At 43.7% G+C, this 16,539-nt stretch overlaps 1 protein-coding gene across 4 annotated transcripts; it reads left to right on the top strand.

Annotated features, from left to right (window-relative positions):
• Positions 1-2,771: 2,771 nt before the first annotated feature.
• Positions 2,772-15,049, top strand: rbms1a (RNA binding motif, single stranded interacting protein 1a). 4 transcript variants are annotated; one of them, XM_029144876.3, is made up of 14 exons: positions 2,777-3,306; positions 4,887-5,029; positions 6,677-6,735; positions 7,341-7,432; positions 8,438-8,595; positions 9,170-9,249; positions 9,387-9,487; positions 9,579-9,628; positions 9,735-9,825; positions 10,701-10,751; positions 11,772-11,873; positions 12,359-12,427; positions 12,618-12,692; positions 13,101-15,049. In XM_029144876.3, the coding sequence occupies exons 1-13, from the start codon at positions 3,256-3,258 to the stop codon at positions 12,684-12,686; spliced, it is 1,116 nt and encodes a 371-aa protein (XP_029000709.1). In that variant the 5' UTR covers positions 2,777-3,255; the 3' UTR covers positions 12,687-12,692; positions 13,101-15,049. The 4 variants fall into 4 exon arrangements, 2 of the variants coding, with proteins under 2 accessions (XP_029000709.1, XP_029000708.1); XM_029144875.3 differs by having other exon boundaries at positions 2,779-3,306; positions 13,130-15,049; XR_005897464.2 differs by having other exon boundaries at positions 2,772-3,306; positions 12,359-12,692; positions 13,130-15,049.
• Positions 15,050-16,539: the final 1,490 nt, after the last annotated feature.

Below are 16,539 nucleotides of genomic sequence, written 5' to 3'. Positions count from 1 at the left end.
TCCTACCAGCAGAGGAAATAAGGGAGAGAAATTTGATGCTTTAAGAGCTTCCCCACACCCCGGTGGGATTTGGATTTAGCTTTGCTTTATAAATCTCCAGCAGGACCTGCAGCTGTATGACTGCAAACAGCGAGCACCGTTTGAGTCCTTTAGTGTTTGACTGGGAATAAATTGAGCGTAATTAGATAAAAGTCATACAAACACCTTGTCCTAAGATAGGCATGCCCCGGACCTCGGTGCTTCCTGTCTGAGCAAAGCTGCAATCTGTCTTCTTTAGGTGTCTAAACAAACCCTTTGAGAATAAAAGGCAGGCAAAAATAAATCATGTCTTTCCACTCTCTACTACACACATATCCGCATTTGTTTGCTCCAGCTCTGTATTGAAGCCTCATAATATTCATAAATCCATAATATAATATTCAGTAAGGCCTGCGATTGCTTTTATATACATTTCCCCACAAAACTAAAGCAAAAGATTTTTTGATATTTGGAAATGTTGCTATATAGAAATATGTTTGCAATGTGAATGGTTGTCTCTCTGCGATGGACTGGTGACCTGTCCAGGGTGTACCCTGCCTCTCTCCAGTAGACAGCTGTGCAAGGCTTCAGCGCCCCCGCAACCCTGATGGGACTAAACGGTGGAAGATGGATGGTACTATGTATCACACCAAGTAAAATGTATGTAACTTGCAAATAGGACAAACAAAAGGCAATAAGCTTGAATAAAATATTTCTTGCTGGCCATTTTTTAACATATGTTTCAACATCAAACACAGACTGCAGTTTAAAAATCATGCTTAAAGATAGGAGCTAAAAGTTTTTTAATGACCTTCAGTTTTTCTGAATCCTTTCCTCTCTTTCCTGCCCTTGTTTATTAATCCACTCACTGTGGTTGGTTTTACAGAGACAATGTGACCTCCAGCCCAGGCCTCTGTCTATATTTCAGTATTTCAGTGCATCCTGATTCTCTGACATGCAGCGTGTTGAATGGATGGGGGAGGGTCAGGAAGAGGAAAGGGCGTGCGTGCGTGCGTGCGTGCGTGCGTGCGTGCGTGCGTGCGTGCGTGCGTGCGTGCGTGCGTGCGTGCGTGCGTGCGTGCGTGCGTGCGTGCGTGCGTGCGTGCGTGCATGTGGGTGGGTGTGAGTGGGTGTGGGTGGGTGGTCCATGTATGACTTCACTACTAGAGTATAAGTGAAGTCTTTATTCATCTAAAACGTCATATCTAACTTTCACTAATCAACTAAATGCAGTCCATTGATCAAAGGGCTCTTGGGCGTCACCTACAAACATTGTAAAAGCAAAAGCAAAACTAAAAACTAAGCAAGATTATGAATAAGAGATTAGAAGAGAAGAGTAAATTTCTTAAATGACAGTTATAACATGTCACAGAGGATGTCATGACAGACCACCAATGGCACTGCTGCTGTATGATAATTCTCACTTTTCATTCCAGTCACCTTATGGTCCATGGCCATCGGTTCTACTGGTGTTTCCTGTACAGTGGTTCTACTAAAACACTGTTGCTTTGTGCTGCCTTACAAAAATGATAAAGATCTGGGGCTACAGGAACTAGCCTTTCATTAATTTCATCCTTGTTACACTTTGAAGTTTATCTTTAACATACTACTGTGACTAACGTTAGCTAACATTTAATGTGCAATAACTGAACACTCTACATTCAACCTATCACTGCTAAATGTAGCTTTTTGCACATGCAGTAAATAAATACACTTTATGTTAACTCTGGCCTTTTATTTACATCGTGCAGTAATTCAGTCTAGAGCTGCAGCAGCATTTATTGATGCCATTCTCTTTTTATTATTTACATACTGGTTTACACTGCACATCTGTGTGAGCCACATTACTGCTAATACAATTACTGTACAAACCCATGCAATAACAATTTACAAGTGGAAAAACTCACTTGGGTCTTGGTAATGAATATTAGATGATTGCAAAACTGTCCTGTAGTTTCATTTGTCCGAACTGCACAGTTTTAGTTCTAATCGTTGTGTTTGTGTTGAGGTGGAGCGGGTGAATGGTTCCTGATGGGACCATGACAAATGTCACTCTGCTCCAATGTATTCTCTGCCTGCCAGCTGATATTATGACCGCTGTTCTTGTCATACGGTTGTCTCCGGTTGCATGATAAGACCCAGAGTTCTCATTTTAATCACTGTTTTGTCTTCCAGACAACATTGTCACCATGCGTGAAGGTAACTGTACATGTAGCTTTAGGAACTTTTTGAGAAGTAGTAAAGTTGCAACAGCAACAAAAATAAAAATCCCATCAGGAGAATGAAGATACATGTAAAACAAATGATTGCTGTTGTGAATAAATGTATATCTGTTGAGTAAATATTTAAACATGTCACAGAGCAACTCACCTATTGCTGATAAACGTGATTTGTCTAGAATACAACAGCCACGAATTAAAATGTGAAAATATGACACAGAAAGTCAACTATTAAGGCAAACAAAATCACGATTATTGTTTGTGTGTTTTCCCAACAAACGCAATAATATGACGTTAAAACGTGGATGACGAGAATCGAGTTAAAGTTTGGCTGCTCGTATCTGTGTCCTGTTGGTAAAAACAATCTCTACTCTCATTTTACCCTGCTGTTATTTGTAGTGGTAAGATCAAAAGAGGTCCAAACGCACACGGGGCGTGCGCATGCGTGCGTGCGCGTGCGTGCGGTCGGAGGAGGTGGGGGTTAGGAATGCTTGGTATGTGCGGACGACAACAACGTGGAAACAAGCGAGTGTACAGTCCGGTCCGTTGTGCGTCTCCGAACCGAACCCACACCCTGCTCGAGCTTCAGTAAATGTACACGCAGTATTTAAACGACATGGAGTCTTTACGTCACAAAAGTGAAAGATGCATGACTTGTTTTTAAGGCGAGCTCGCAGTTAAGTTGAAGGCAAACACCCCGCAGGGGCGGAGTTGGTTCGGTCTGTAGTAGGTGGAACTGGCGAGCGGTCTGCAGCAGGACGTCGTAGATCAATGAACCGGACCGGAGGGCTGGACCGTCGCCTGCCTTGCATCTGACTGGATCGATGTGTCAGTATATATATGCAGGACTGGGCTTCTATTACAATTAATCATCTCCTTCATTATGCGGGTGCTCTGAGCCGACTGGCTGCGTGAAAGGCTTCGTCCACCACTCGCATTCCGCCTCTAGTGGCTCCTTCGTGCGATTTTATTTTTGAGGGGGGACATCAAATAAAAGCCAGTCCGTGTAACCTCCAGGATGATCTTTGCGAACACAGGCAACCCGTTGAAGACAACCGGTCGGAAGCAGGTAGGCCAAACACACGCGCGCACGGACGCGCGCGCGCACACATTCATTTGCGTGTACTGTGTGTACTTTTCTTTTCACGCTGGCTGTGCTGATTTCATAAGCACTTATTAGCAAACAAATATAGCAGCTGCAAATGACACAGATAGAACACTTCAATCAAATCTTTAATCCATCTGTCTGTCTGTCTGTCCATCCATCTATGTATGAACAGGAAGTTGATCCCCTGATCTGATGTACAGACAGATAACCAGCTGCTGAATCAATCTACAGCTCCCACACCTCTTTTATAATATCCATGCTCGCTTGTTTGCATGGTGTCTCTAATGTCCTGTCTGTACATGCTGGGTACGGCAGTTCATTTTGAAGTATAACCTATACGTATTTGCATTCTGCTCGACACAGAGAGCGCCCATCATTTTAATGCCGTGGCTGATTTGTGTACTGCTGTGAACTGTGACCTCTCAGTTGAACACAAAGGTAGCGAAGGCCGTGTCCCTCGGCTTTTGCCATCACGCGTTGTGATCCACATGCAGGATGAGAATAGAAAGCAGGCACAGAGGTGAATGGCAGCTGCTATTTTAACCTCTGGTGATGGAAAATATAAGCCCAGATGAAGTGGACTGTAAGTCCAGCTCTGAGCCTGTAACTCAGAGCCCCCCCAATGCTAAGCTTTCAGTTTTAACTGTAATATTTATTCATTGCTTTGAAGACAGGAATGTGAAACCGAGCAAAGACGGGTCTCAGCAGGGAAACAGTGAATACGTTTTCAGGGCCGGTGTAACGCAGGTTTAGTCTGCTGTGAAGCGTGATGCTGCCTCTGTGATACCCACCACCATAGCTGCCCTCCCAGGGAGTGGGCGTAGCATGCTGCCAGCTTGATGTGAACCCTGCACGGTCTAAAGAAGTTAGCCAGGTTTATCACAGAACAGGCCGAACGGATCAGTTCCTCAACTGTAAAACAAAAACCTGCTGCTATAAACATTTTACTATCACACGGATATGGAAATACAGATCATTGATTCCTTTTTGGCGTGGCTGTAGTGACATCCATGGCTCTGGGTCCTGGAATGGATTGTCCTTTGGTTATGGACAGATGGTTCGATTCTGCTGGGCTCTGTCTTTGATCTGGAGAGGGTTTAGGGTGGCTGGGAGCTATTTTAATGAATGAGTAAGTGGAAGGAAATGCTTTGCAGGGCAGCGCGGCATGATTAGGCTCACAAGTATGAAGGGAGCTGTGGGTTTGTGATAAGCTGTAAAGCAGGATGCGAGATGAGATCTCAGATTAGCATTATGTTATAACAAGAACAAAAAGTACAAGTACCTCCAAACTTTAGTATTTGTATTTCCACTACTGATGGACCCTGATGTTATCCCACCGTAAAAAAGCTGTGTCTATCATTGATGAGCAGTACTTATCTTAAGAAGAGTGACTTATTATTGAACAATAACAAAATGACAGTGTGCATATTTACATGTTCCGGTCATACGCGTCAGATGTTCTCATGCCGTCTGTTAATCTTGGTTTGAATTAGATTATCTAGCTCGCACACACTTCCTAACTGTGTGTTTCCTGTCTGCAGTCCTATCCCATGACGCCGTCCAGTCCCAGCAGCAGCAGCAACAGCAGCAGCACAGGACTAGAACAGCTCAGCAAGACCAACCTGTACATTCGTGGCCTGCCTCCTGCTACGACAGACCTGGACCTGGTCAAACTCTGTCACCAGTGAGTACACACACACGCACGCACGCGCACGCACGCACCCACGCACGCACACACACATACACACGTATGCACGCGCGCAGGCACGCACGTACCCACGTACGCACACACGCACGCACGCACACACGTATGTACGCACGCACACACATGCATGCACACGCACACACATATGCACGTACACACACACGTATGCACGCACACACACACACGTATGCACGCACACACATACACACAGACACACTCAAATATACACAAACACATGCACACACACACACACACACATACATACACACATATACACACAAACACGTGCACTCATGCATGCACACAAACACATGCGCACGCACTCACTCACACACACACACACACACACACACACACACGCATTCACTCACTCCAAGCGGGATCAGCATTAAGGGGTTCTGCGTCTGTGAACACCTGCGGTTTGTCATGAAGATGTGCCTGTTTGTTGAAAGTGAGGGACCACAGTGGGTGTCGTATAACAATGTAATTCCAGGTTGATGATGATGACGATGATGATGATCTCCTCATTACTAAAGGCACATGTAAAAAATACACAGTCTGTAATACAGTGTTCATTTATTATCTATATATATATTTGCCATACCCTAATGACATATTTTAACAATTCAGTTGGAGGAAAGCAATGCTGACCTGATCCTCAGATTCATTAGGTAAAGGAATGGTGATATTTATTTCTCCCACAACAATAAAGCCCATACATTTTATTTCCTGAAATTTAATTATTTTAACAATGTTCTATTTAACTTAAATTTGGGTGCAACGCCTTTGCTGATAGATGTAATTTATAGGAAGCATATTTTGTCCAAACGAACTGAATCTGAATGTCTCTGCATGAGGAAGTTTGATCCAATTATAAAGATGTTTGAGGTAATACAGATGAAACCTCTACAGACAGACACACGTATGGAAAAGCTTCTTCTGTGGTTTTTGATGTAAAAGCAAGAGTTAGCTGTTGTGTGAAGGCAAAATATCATCGTCACTTAAAACGACCCACTGAACAGGTTTGTCACTGGATCCTTCAGGCTACAGTCCACGTGCTCGGAGGGGACGCACGCCATAATTACTGGACTTTTGTCTCCTCTCCTCCCCCCTGGACCGCAAACATATGGAGAGACGTATTCACCCACAGAACCAGCGGCAGCAGCTGCCTGTGTCCTGTTTGCTTGTGTTTTGTTCATGCTCCCGGTGGTGTTTGCCAGCACAAAGCAGAAATGAAAGCGCTTTTCATAGCAAGGTCTGAATGGTGATGTCAGCTAGGCATTCAGCTTGTATGTCCTGCATGTGTGTGCTCAGACACAAGCTCACAACTTGTGTCGCCGTTTGTCGTTTCTATAAATTCGGTCACTAAGCAAAGTATTAGATGCTTATACTGGAATCGTGTGGAGAGAAAATAGCCCTTAACTCTATGGACATTGCTATTTCCGTTGATTGATTTCAATTTATTTTAGATCACCATGATGTTACACAGACCAGCTGAGTTGACTGAATGGGGGTCCACAGAACAGACCCTGACATCATAATGAGTAGCCAACGTTGCTCAATAGGCAGTTAGTTGATTAATCCTTTTCGTACATTTAAACCATCTCCGTGTTTATTTCTGCTCAGGTACGGCAAAATTCAGTCAGCAAAGGCAATCCTGGACAAGACCACCAACAAATGTAAAGGTCAGTAAGGTCACATAAAAGTCTAACCTCATTCCTCTGCTCTGTCAGTTGCTGTATCTCCGCATTCTTACTCGTGGCACCGCAGACGATCACACCATAATGTTTCATATTTGTGAATAAATTTACATATCATCTGGGCAGCTCTTGGCTACCTTTCATTCCCAAAGGGTATGAAAATCCATTCGCAGCGACTTGATGCTTTCTTTTTAAGTCGGATAATCCATCACCGTTGGACGTGAGCAGAGTGTGTGTATGCTTTTATTTTGGCCAAACCCGTTGTGTTGGTCTGCGAGAAAGACCATATTTGAGTGCAGAGATTGATTTGTAAGGTTTGCACTGCATTACAATGTCATGACAATTCCACTGTATATTTTAGGAAATTATAATAATTGTTTTTTATCATAACTTGAGTTACAATTAGTCACCGGTTTGATCCTTCGACTGATGAGTGACTGATTTGAGTTTAAGACTCTGCTCCATCTCTCATAAAACTGCAACAAAAATCTAATAATTATGAGCATTAGGACTGTTGATGTCAAATGTAAATCCCTTTTGTTCATAATAATTAGCGACTGTTGGTTTAAATGCTGTTCTGCCGACCGCAGGTTACGGCTTCGTGGACTTCGACAGCCCGGCGGCTGCTTTAAAGGCTGTGCATGCTCTGAAAACCAGCGGCATACAGGCCCAGATGGCCAAGGTGAGTTTGGTTTGGTGCAGGCCTGTGTGTGTGTGTGTGTGTGTGTGTGTGTGTGTGTGTGTGTGTGTGTGTGTGTGTGTGTGTGTGTGTGTGTGTGTGTGTGTGTGTGTGTGTGTGTGTGTGTGTGCCTGTGTGCGCGCATTTGTCCTGCTTGTGAACATCTCCATGGTGTTGCGCTTCTATAATTCACGCATGTGTTGCGCGATGTGTGTTGGGAAACGACATTAGGTCAGTCATGTGACCTCAGCTGACAAGCTGTTCTTCCTGTGACCCCATTTACTTTCACTGTAGAAACCAGATGTCACATCTCGCTGTGCCAAATAACCTGCCAGTCAGTGTTACGCACAGAGCCACTGGCTCACACTGTACCACACACCACCCTGGTCGGGTTGGACTGTACATTACTCTGCAAGTGTTAACAGCCACTATTTATGTGTACTGATGCAGGCTAGCGGTGCTGCTGCTCTGAGCCATTGCAGATCCACTGTGACTAAAGAACAGCCACGTTTGACTTTTCTCTGACATCGTTCGATGACAAACAGGGTCTTCCTACATCACGGCTGTGATTTGTCTCATGGAGGGCGATGGAAGCTGCTGGATCAGCACTGTCAGCCCCATCGGCCTGTGTGGCTGTGCCTAAATTCATGGGCGAGAGTTCATTGATGAGGCGCTCCTCTGTGGAGCCTGCGTGTTTGGAACAAACGCTGCAGAACACACAGTTTGTGTTGAGCAGGACGGCAGCGTAGCTAGGCTACTGTTTCTAGGGAAGAGCAGAGAGCCGCTGGGCTGCTGCACAGCACCGATGGAGTGAGCGTCAGTGCGTGTTTGCAGGAGAGCTTCTCTATGTATGTTTAACAAAAAAGGCCTCCTCTGAGCCCTGAACCTCAGGTTCATCATCACTTCCTACTAATTTGTCTGATTTATACAAAGCTATCCTTGCATTTTGGTGATTTGCCAGGTTGATTGAATATACACATTCCTTTCTCTTGTCTTTAATGTGAGCAGCAACAGGAGCAAGATCCCACAAATTTGTACATCTCCAACCTGCCTCTTTCTGTGGACGAGAAGGAGCTAGAGAACATGCTGCAGCCCTTCGGCCAGGTGGTTTCCACACGGATTCTGAGGGACTACAGCGGCAACAGCCGAGGCGTAGGATTCGCCAGGTCGGTCCCGAGCATTGACCGAGCATGTCCTCTCTGCTGAGTCCCCGTGGAGTTGTTGTAGAACAAACCCATAGCCTGAAACAGTCATGAGAAATAATAAACTAACCGTGTGGGTGATTTTAAGCACTTTCATATATGTGACAACCTTTATGATGAATTACTGTAATGGTGTGTTTAGGTATAAATCACTGCAGATTGAGTTTATATTACCTTCTACCTATTACTCTGTTGTCTGTGCAGGAGCTCCTTTGTCGGCACTGATTAGCTGTGGACGTAGTGTAAATGTGACACGCAGCACAACAAATGCCTCGCCTTCATATGTTGTGTTGACCTTTTCTGACTCTAGTCAAAACAAGTCTGTGACTGTAATACATCCGTCAAACCTGCTCTCATGTTGAAGGGCATCTGCATAGAAATGCACCATGCTGCCATTTATTAGCTTTCTCACACAAATGCTCGGTTGTGTTTGCTGTACACACACAAGGTTTGAGGGAGAACTACATGGTTGAGCTCTAAACTGAGCGATTCTGGATCATATCTGGCTGATCTGTTGTTTTATCTCCTCCGCTCTCAGGATGGACACAACGGAGCAATGTAACACGGTCATCTCCCACTTCAATGGGAAGTATATCAAGACGGCTTCTGGAGTTCTGGGTAGGAAAGAGTTTGACGCGTGCTCTCTCTCGCTCTCTCGCTCTCTCTCTCTCTCTCTCTCTTGCAGATTTACGCTCTGGAGGCATTGGGATTGTTGAGCGACTGTTAACGTGTCTTTTTTTGTGCTTTGCCCGCAGCTCCCTCTCAGCCTTTGCTGTGTAAGTTTGCTGACAGTCAAAGGAAGAAACATGCTCACGGCGGATATATTCCCAATGGGCAGACAGGGGATCTCAGGCTAGTATGTATCCTGCATGTACCACTTTTCAGTGTGATGCAGCAGTGAGGTACAGATATGTCCCTCTGATACTTGTACACTTCCTCGTGTTTAGGGTGCAATGACCCTCAGCTATGACCCCTCCTCAGGAGCTCTGCAGAATGGGTAAGTCCTCCTCATGTTATAGCAGTTCCTGACACCATTTATCGTTTTACAAGCCTTGTAAGCATTGGAGCTTTTTGTTTTTTCTTTACGGGTACCACTCCTTTAGGTACTATCCTTCTCCGTATCCAGTGGCTAATAGGATAATGACCGTGCAGCCTGCGATGTCCCCCTACATGTCTCCAGTCTCTGCTTACCAGGTACGGCCAAGGATCCCGCTAATAGTCGAATATAAAAATGTCCAGCGGCAGGAGCTGATTTTAAATCATCTCCCCTCTTCCTCACCTTCCTATGGGCTGCATTTAGGGTTACGGTGTGTTTATGGGGTTTAATGTGTGTTTTTGCCTTTGCATAATGTATTCACGAGCTTTCTATGGGTTCTATCTGTGCTGTGTAGCAGTGGCTGGGTCATTTAGTGTTGGAAGTGCCTGGTCACGCAGAAACTATGTAAAAGGTCACCATAGTTTTTCATAGGAGGGTTATTGGTTAAAATGTTACATGTTCACTTTGAGTCATTGCTTTCTCTGAACCAGAAACACATCCCACCACTGACAGCATTTGTCATGGAAGTCCTGTGCCAGATGGTCCCCAGTCAGAGCCACAAAATGTTTTTGGGTCTTCCAGGCTCACTGCTGTCGTGGGTGGAGATGTTTTTGTTTGAAATAAAAATCTCATCATCTTTTTTGTTCATGTTTTCCACTAAAAAAAGAACATATTTACAAGCATTCAGACTGCGTCTGGATGTCACAGCCAAGGAACAGTCAAAACTGTCCAACGCCTGCTGAATCTGTGCCGGTGGCTACCAATCTACCTCACAACACGGGACGTTTCTGATATAAAAAAGTCATTGAACAGCTGATCAGATATTGCTTCCAGACCAGATCAGTGTCTTTCATTGTAGTGTTGTATTTTTGCATTGTATCATTTTGTTACACACCGTGCATTTCTACTTTTTGTTTATGAACTGTTGCATTCTGCAGTTGTTAATATATGATTTATTCAAGACAAGTCATTAACTTTCCATCTGTCTCTCATTCTGCCCCCCCACCCTCTTTTCCTGTCTGACCCCCATTAGGTGCAGAGTCATTCTTGGGTGGCACAGCAACCATATATCATGCAACACCCGGTAAGGGATCAAGAGTGATGGCCTTTTTTTCTTTCCTCGTACACTCGTACACCACCTCCTACTCTGTACAGGAAATGGGTGTGTGGCGCTGCCGCCGCTGCAGCTGGCGCTCTGAGCTCACAGAGTTGTTTGCGAGTTTAATCAAACTGTTCTGCTGACGCCGTCAAAGTGCCGGCGTTTAAAAGCGTCCCCAAATATAGACGAGGGACAGTGCCGAGAGGAGTTCTGGGGGAAAAGCCACTGTGTGTTCACATGCTGGTGTGTGTGTGTGTGTGTGTGTGTGTGTGTGTGTGTGTGTGTGTGTGTGTGTGTGTGTGTGTGTGTGTGTGTGTGTGTGTGTGTGTGTGTGTGTGTGTGTCTGTGTCTGTGTCTGTCTGTCTGTGTGTCTGTCTGTCTGTCTGTCTGTCTGTCTGTCTGTGTGTGTGTGTGTGTGTGTGTGTGTGTGTGTGTGTGTGTGTGTGTGTGTGTGTGTGTGTGTGTGTGTGTGTGTGTGTGTGTGTGTGTGAAAAGAGAAATGGAACAACTAAAAGTACATTCAGTCACTGCCCCCCCTCCAACTCTCCCTCGCTGGATCCAGCAGGAAATGCCTGAAGCAGAGACAGTCTTGTGACTCTTTGACTTTTCCAACAGATGGTTTCCAGTGGAACAAGTGTCTCTGCAGATCTTCCCCCTCCCCCAACTGTTTACTAGGAAATGGCCTATTCCCTAGAGCTGTCATGTTTAAAACAATTAATCCATGTGAAGGCAGACTAGAGCTGGACGTAGCTTTTAAAATCCTTTCATACCTTAACGTAGCTCAGGAGTGATGGGGCCTTACTGTCTGCCTCAGAGGACTACAACATGAAAATTAGTCACGTATGTGTGTGTTGCAGTTTATATTGTGCTGAACATGTACCCATAGGTACACAGGGCGAAAACACTTTGGTCATATTTCTATTTGCTGCGGCTGCAGCCTCACTGTGGTATTTGTGTTTTGCATCATGTGATGTGTGGTAAAAACCGAGCTGCCTTGTGTTACAGGCTGCTGTGATGTCTCCCTCTGTGGATCCCTCAATGTCACTGCATCCAACAGCCATGATTACGCAGCAGATGGGTCAGCTGTCACTGGGAAACACTGGAGTGGTGAGTGGAGCCCTGGAACGTCCTTCAGCGTCCTCACACGCTGTTGATCACATTACATCAGCTTTTCTGTTTTATTACATTACATACGTTTACATAGATTTTCTTCAGATTGCAAATATAGTACTAATGTATTATCACTAATGTATGTATTATGACACTTTTTGTTCCCAGCGTAAAGAAAAGGACTTGGTTTGAAGCTGTGATGTTTTTATTAGCATGATGATTTAAACATTTTAAGCTGTAGGCATCATATTTTTGACACATTGATTCTCAGAACCAATCATTTTTTTTCACATGTATTTTTAGCCCTTGGACTGGGTGGCAATGCTTCTTGTCTGCAGAGTGTAAATGTTGACAGATGCTCTACTCCAGCGGCTGTATTTTTTGGACGAGTTCTTGCTTCTTGCTATGCTGCCCTCAGTTTACTGTAACTGTCACGTGTGGCTGCTGGTAACATAACATTCCTAATGTTTCCTACCTTACAGTATATTGCAGCCAACCCTGGTGTCCAGGGAAGCTACATGCCTCATTATCCTCCCATGCAGGCGCCGCCCGTGAGTATACGGTCCTTTGGTTTGACTCGTCCTTCAGCGCAGGCGTCTTTCACAGTCAGTCCCATCACCTTCCAGCCACGAGTTGTTTCCCGACTGTTTGTTATCTCCAACTATCAATTAACTCTGTGCTCGTGCAGTGAACATAGCTATTATCCCATTGTGAATTAGAGACTCTGTTTTGGCTTTTCAGGAAAGTGGCACACCACAGCAAGTGGATTCTTCCAACAATTCATCTCCTTACAGTCAACTCAGCAAGTAAATGCAGGTAACAGTTCCTAAATGCAGGTCATCAGGTCAAACCAGGAACTTGATTATTAGTGCATTTTCATTGCAACACAAGAGATGTTTAGTGCTACATGTTCTAGTTCCAGAGTCTAGGGGTTGTTGATGTAACAATTGTAAAAATATACAGTAAGGGAAGGTGTATACAATAGAAGCGAAATTATTATTGGTCATGTTTAGAGTATGAAGAAATGTGTGTGGACTAGAGGCTCAAAGGGTTAAATACCAGTTGTTAGCTCCTAAACTGATAATTGTTAAAACTGAGAAATAAACTAGAAGTAAGCACAATAAAACAGTATATGAATGAGAACATGAATGCATTTTATAAACCAAATGGTCTCTAGTTATTAAAAATAGCACATTATAGTTGTTGCTTTCTGTTCATTTCCAGTCTTCTGCCTCCTGTTCCTTCACTTGCAGGCTGCGCTGCTGCTCTGGGAGCCAGGGAGCAGGTGGGAAGTTGCTGATAACAGTCGCCACCTTCTCTGATTGGACCAGATACATGAACTTTTTTTGCACAACCCCAAAACTTATGGTGGAAATTAGGACAGAGTCAATAGAGTCAAGCAGTTGGCTAATAGAAAAAACAACAACATTTATTTTAATATTTGATTCTCGGTCAAATGCCAGAGGAGTCCCACCCCCTTTCAAGCTTTCCTCACCTTTCCCTTCCCTAGTTACCCCCCAGTATGACGTGATATTAAAATGCATGAGATTGAGACATTTTCCCCTTCAAGGTTTCTATGATTTTTTTATAGCCCCTTTTAGCTGATATGTGGAAAAAACCTTGCCAAACACTTGTTTGCTTGCACTGAAGGTTAAGTGTCACAGTAGCTTCAGTTTGAGAGCTCGCAAAATCAATTTAGGTCAAACTGTGCTGGGAAGCTGACGCTGGCAACCACTTCATTAGGATATTGATCAATTAAATCATTGGATAAGGTGCCTTCCTTATAATTCACAACTCACAAATGTTCTCCAACATTTTTTCATTGAACTTGATCAGGTGTCATTTTTTTATCTGAACTGTGTGTGTGTGTGTGTGTGTGTGTGTGTGTGTGTGTGTGTGTGTGTGTGTGTGTGTGTGTGTGTGTGTGTGTGTGTGTGTGTGTGTGTGGAATCAGGGAGATTTGACTTGAGTGTTTCGCTATCTAGTCTCTTGGTAGCAATAAAGACAATGAGCGTCCCATGGCAATACTGACAAAAATGAACAATGACAAACTCAGAGCAAGGTAATTCCTCATTTCTTGTTTTTTAAAGTTCAAGGTAATACATTAAACAGTAGTCGTAATTTTATGAAATGACGAGTTTTACACCCAGTGGGCGTCTTTTAGGAGTTTTTTTTCTCTTGTGGTCAGTTCGACCGGTGATCTACCTCATGGTTCTGCTTCAGTCTGCTGGTGGGTTTGGGGGTTTGCAGGTAAAGCCCCCTTTTCACTAGAGAGGACCAAACAGAGCAACAGCCAAGCTCAGGAGCTGGCTAAATAGGACTTGGACCGTTTGTCTCCCACCTGCAGCATTTGCTTCCTTATGGCTGATTTTCAAACGTTGTGCTTTCTTCCTTTCTTGTTACTGCTTCTTTCTTCTTTTGCTCCACATGGTGAGCGTTTGCCCAGTTGTGATGCTTCTTTTTAGAGAATCAAAGTAAGATTAGTAGCTTCTAGTTCAAATCGTGTTTGAAACAAATGAGTGCCGGTTCTGTGCATTTATTTGGTACATTCTGCCTTTGCCGTTCTAGACTAAACATAGTTGACTAACTGCTTTCCCTAACCTTCTCTCTTTTTCCTTCAGAGAATACAATTTGGTATGTTGGGTTTACGCTGCTTCTTAAACGCTTTCCAGACATAACAAATATCTCTACTTTTGTAAAATATGCAGCAATGATGTATTAGGGGACTTTAAAATGGAGGTTGAAATCATGCGTCGGACAGCATGTATTTAGCAGATTGGCTTCTTAAGAAAAACATTTGTAAGGTATAAATCTTACACTCAAGGCCTAACGTGAAAGAGTTTTATTGTTTGCTTTTTTTATTTCTGATGAAAAAACACAAAGCAAAGAAACAAGAAAAATGGTCTCAGCTGTATGGTCACGGCACTCTCCCTGATCTGCCTCAGCCATTAATGCTCACAAGTAGGAAAATACCAGCAGTGACCAAAATGTATTTTCCCATTTTGAATATTAGTTGGTTGAAACAATACCTTAAAATCATGTGTACATGTTTTTTCCTCATTGCTTCACCTGTTACCTTCAACTGTTTCTCAGTCTTCTCCTTGCTCTCCCCTTTGAAAAGACTGGAATAAAAACAGCGCTGAATAAAAGGCTCTTCCTTTTCTCAGATAGAACTCCTGTCTTGTTGATTGGTGCTTTTCATCTGAAATATTAGTGATAAATTAATTAATATTATAATACACCAGCCCTTTCTATGTCAGGCTCACTACTGTAAAAAATAAATATTTAAATACACTGTTAATATTTAGAACTCATTGCATTTTCCATAACAGCCAGTGAGATTTTATCTTTCCAGATCTATTGTGTAAAATGATTATTGACATATGACATTATGACAAATATGAAAATGATATGTGACAATAAAACCCCAAATAACGGTTTTCAAGCGTTTGGCTGCCATATCAATGTCTGGCAACAGGGGGCGCTGTGAGTCACAGATGCCTATCACACAGTGAGCCAGAGGTAAGTTTCAAGCGTTATGATTTTTTATATGATTATGTGTGATGTATTAACTCAGAGCAGCAATAGGCAATGTCTGTGTGTGTGTGTGTGTGTGTGTGTGTGTGTGTGTGTGTGTGTGTGTGTGTGTGTGTGTGTGTGTGTGTGCGCACGCGCGCGCACGCACGCCCACACGCTCATGCCTCAGTCCTCTCAGTCGCCCTATTTCAGGCACACAGCCAGTGTGGTTTCACTCTTCTGCCGGATCTCTCTCCTTAAGCTCAGATTTAGTGCAGCTGATCCCAGAGACATATAGGCACCATGTCCCCATCTTTGAGCAGTCAAGGGATCAAAACCACCAGGCTGCAAGATTAGCCATCATGCCCGCTGTCACCCCCAAAACACACACACACACACACCACCCGTCAACCCGCCCCCATCTCGGAGTACACACACACACACGCATCAATCATGTACCTATTGTAAGGACGCTTTGAACATAAGATACATGCCAAATCTCTCTTTCTCTCTCTCTCTCTCTCTCTCTCTCTCTCTCTCTTTCTCTCTCTCTCTCGTTCCTCTGCTCCACTTGCTCTGTCTCTCTTTTGATTTTCCACAGCTGAGGGGACACATGGCACAGGTCCCTGGAGGAAGCCCAAGGTCAGACTCGGGCCACGGACGCTAAGAGGGGAGGCTTTCTGCAGTATCCAGTATCATTCATTTAGTGCAACACGTATTAGTAATTCAAAATGTAGGATGCTTCCTAAAGATGCAGACTGTCACTGTCTGTTACTGTCACCTCTCAACGTTGATACAGTACAAATCAAAGTCACATACTGCACTTCAGATAATATAAAGATGTGAGTGATATAGATGGTACCTTCTTTAAAACTCGTATGTGATCAACATCAAAGTAGATGGCACTAAGTGATTATTATTGTTATTGATTATTCATTATCCCAGCATAACAAGCCTGGGAACGTTTTCTTAATTCATTTAATATAAATAAAATTTGCTTGTTAAACAATATTTTCCTAGACTCTAGGTGTCATGATGACATTTTTTTTGCAAATAGTCTTTTTACAAACAGATAGTTGGAGCAGTTTTACAATGAAAGATAAAACAAAAAGATATAGAAACGGACATTTATTTATACTGTGACAAT

Source organism: Betta splendens, chromosome 3, assembly GCF_900634795.4.
Source record: "Betta splendens chromosome 3, fBetSpl5.4, whole genome shotgun sequence".
NCBI lineage: Eukaryota > Metazoa > Chordata > Actinopteri > Anabantiformes > Osphronemidae > Betta > Betta splendens.
The sequence above is the reverse complement of the archived record's forward strand: the minus strand, read 5'-3'. Positions and strand labels throughout refer to the sequence as shown.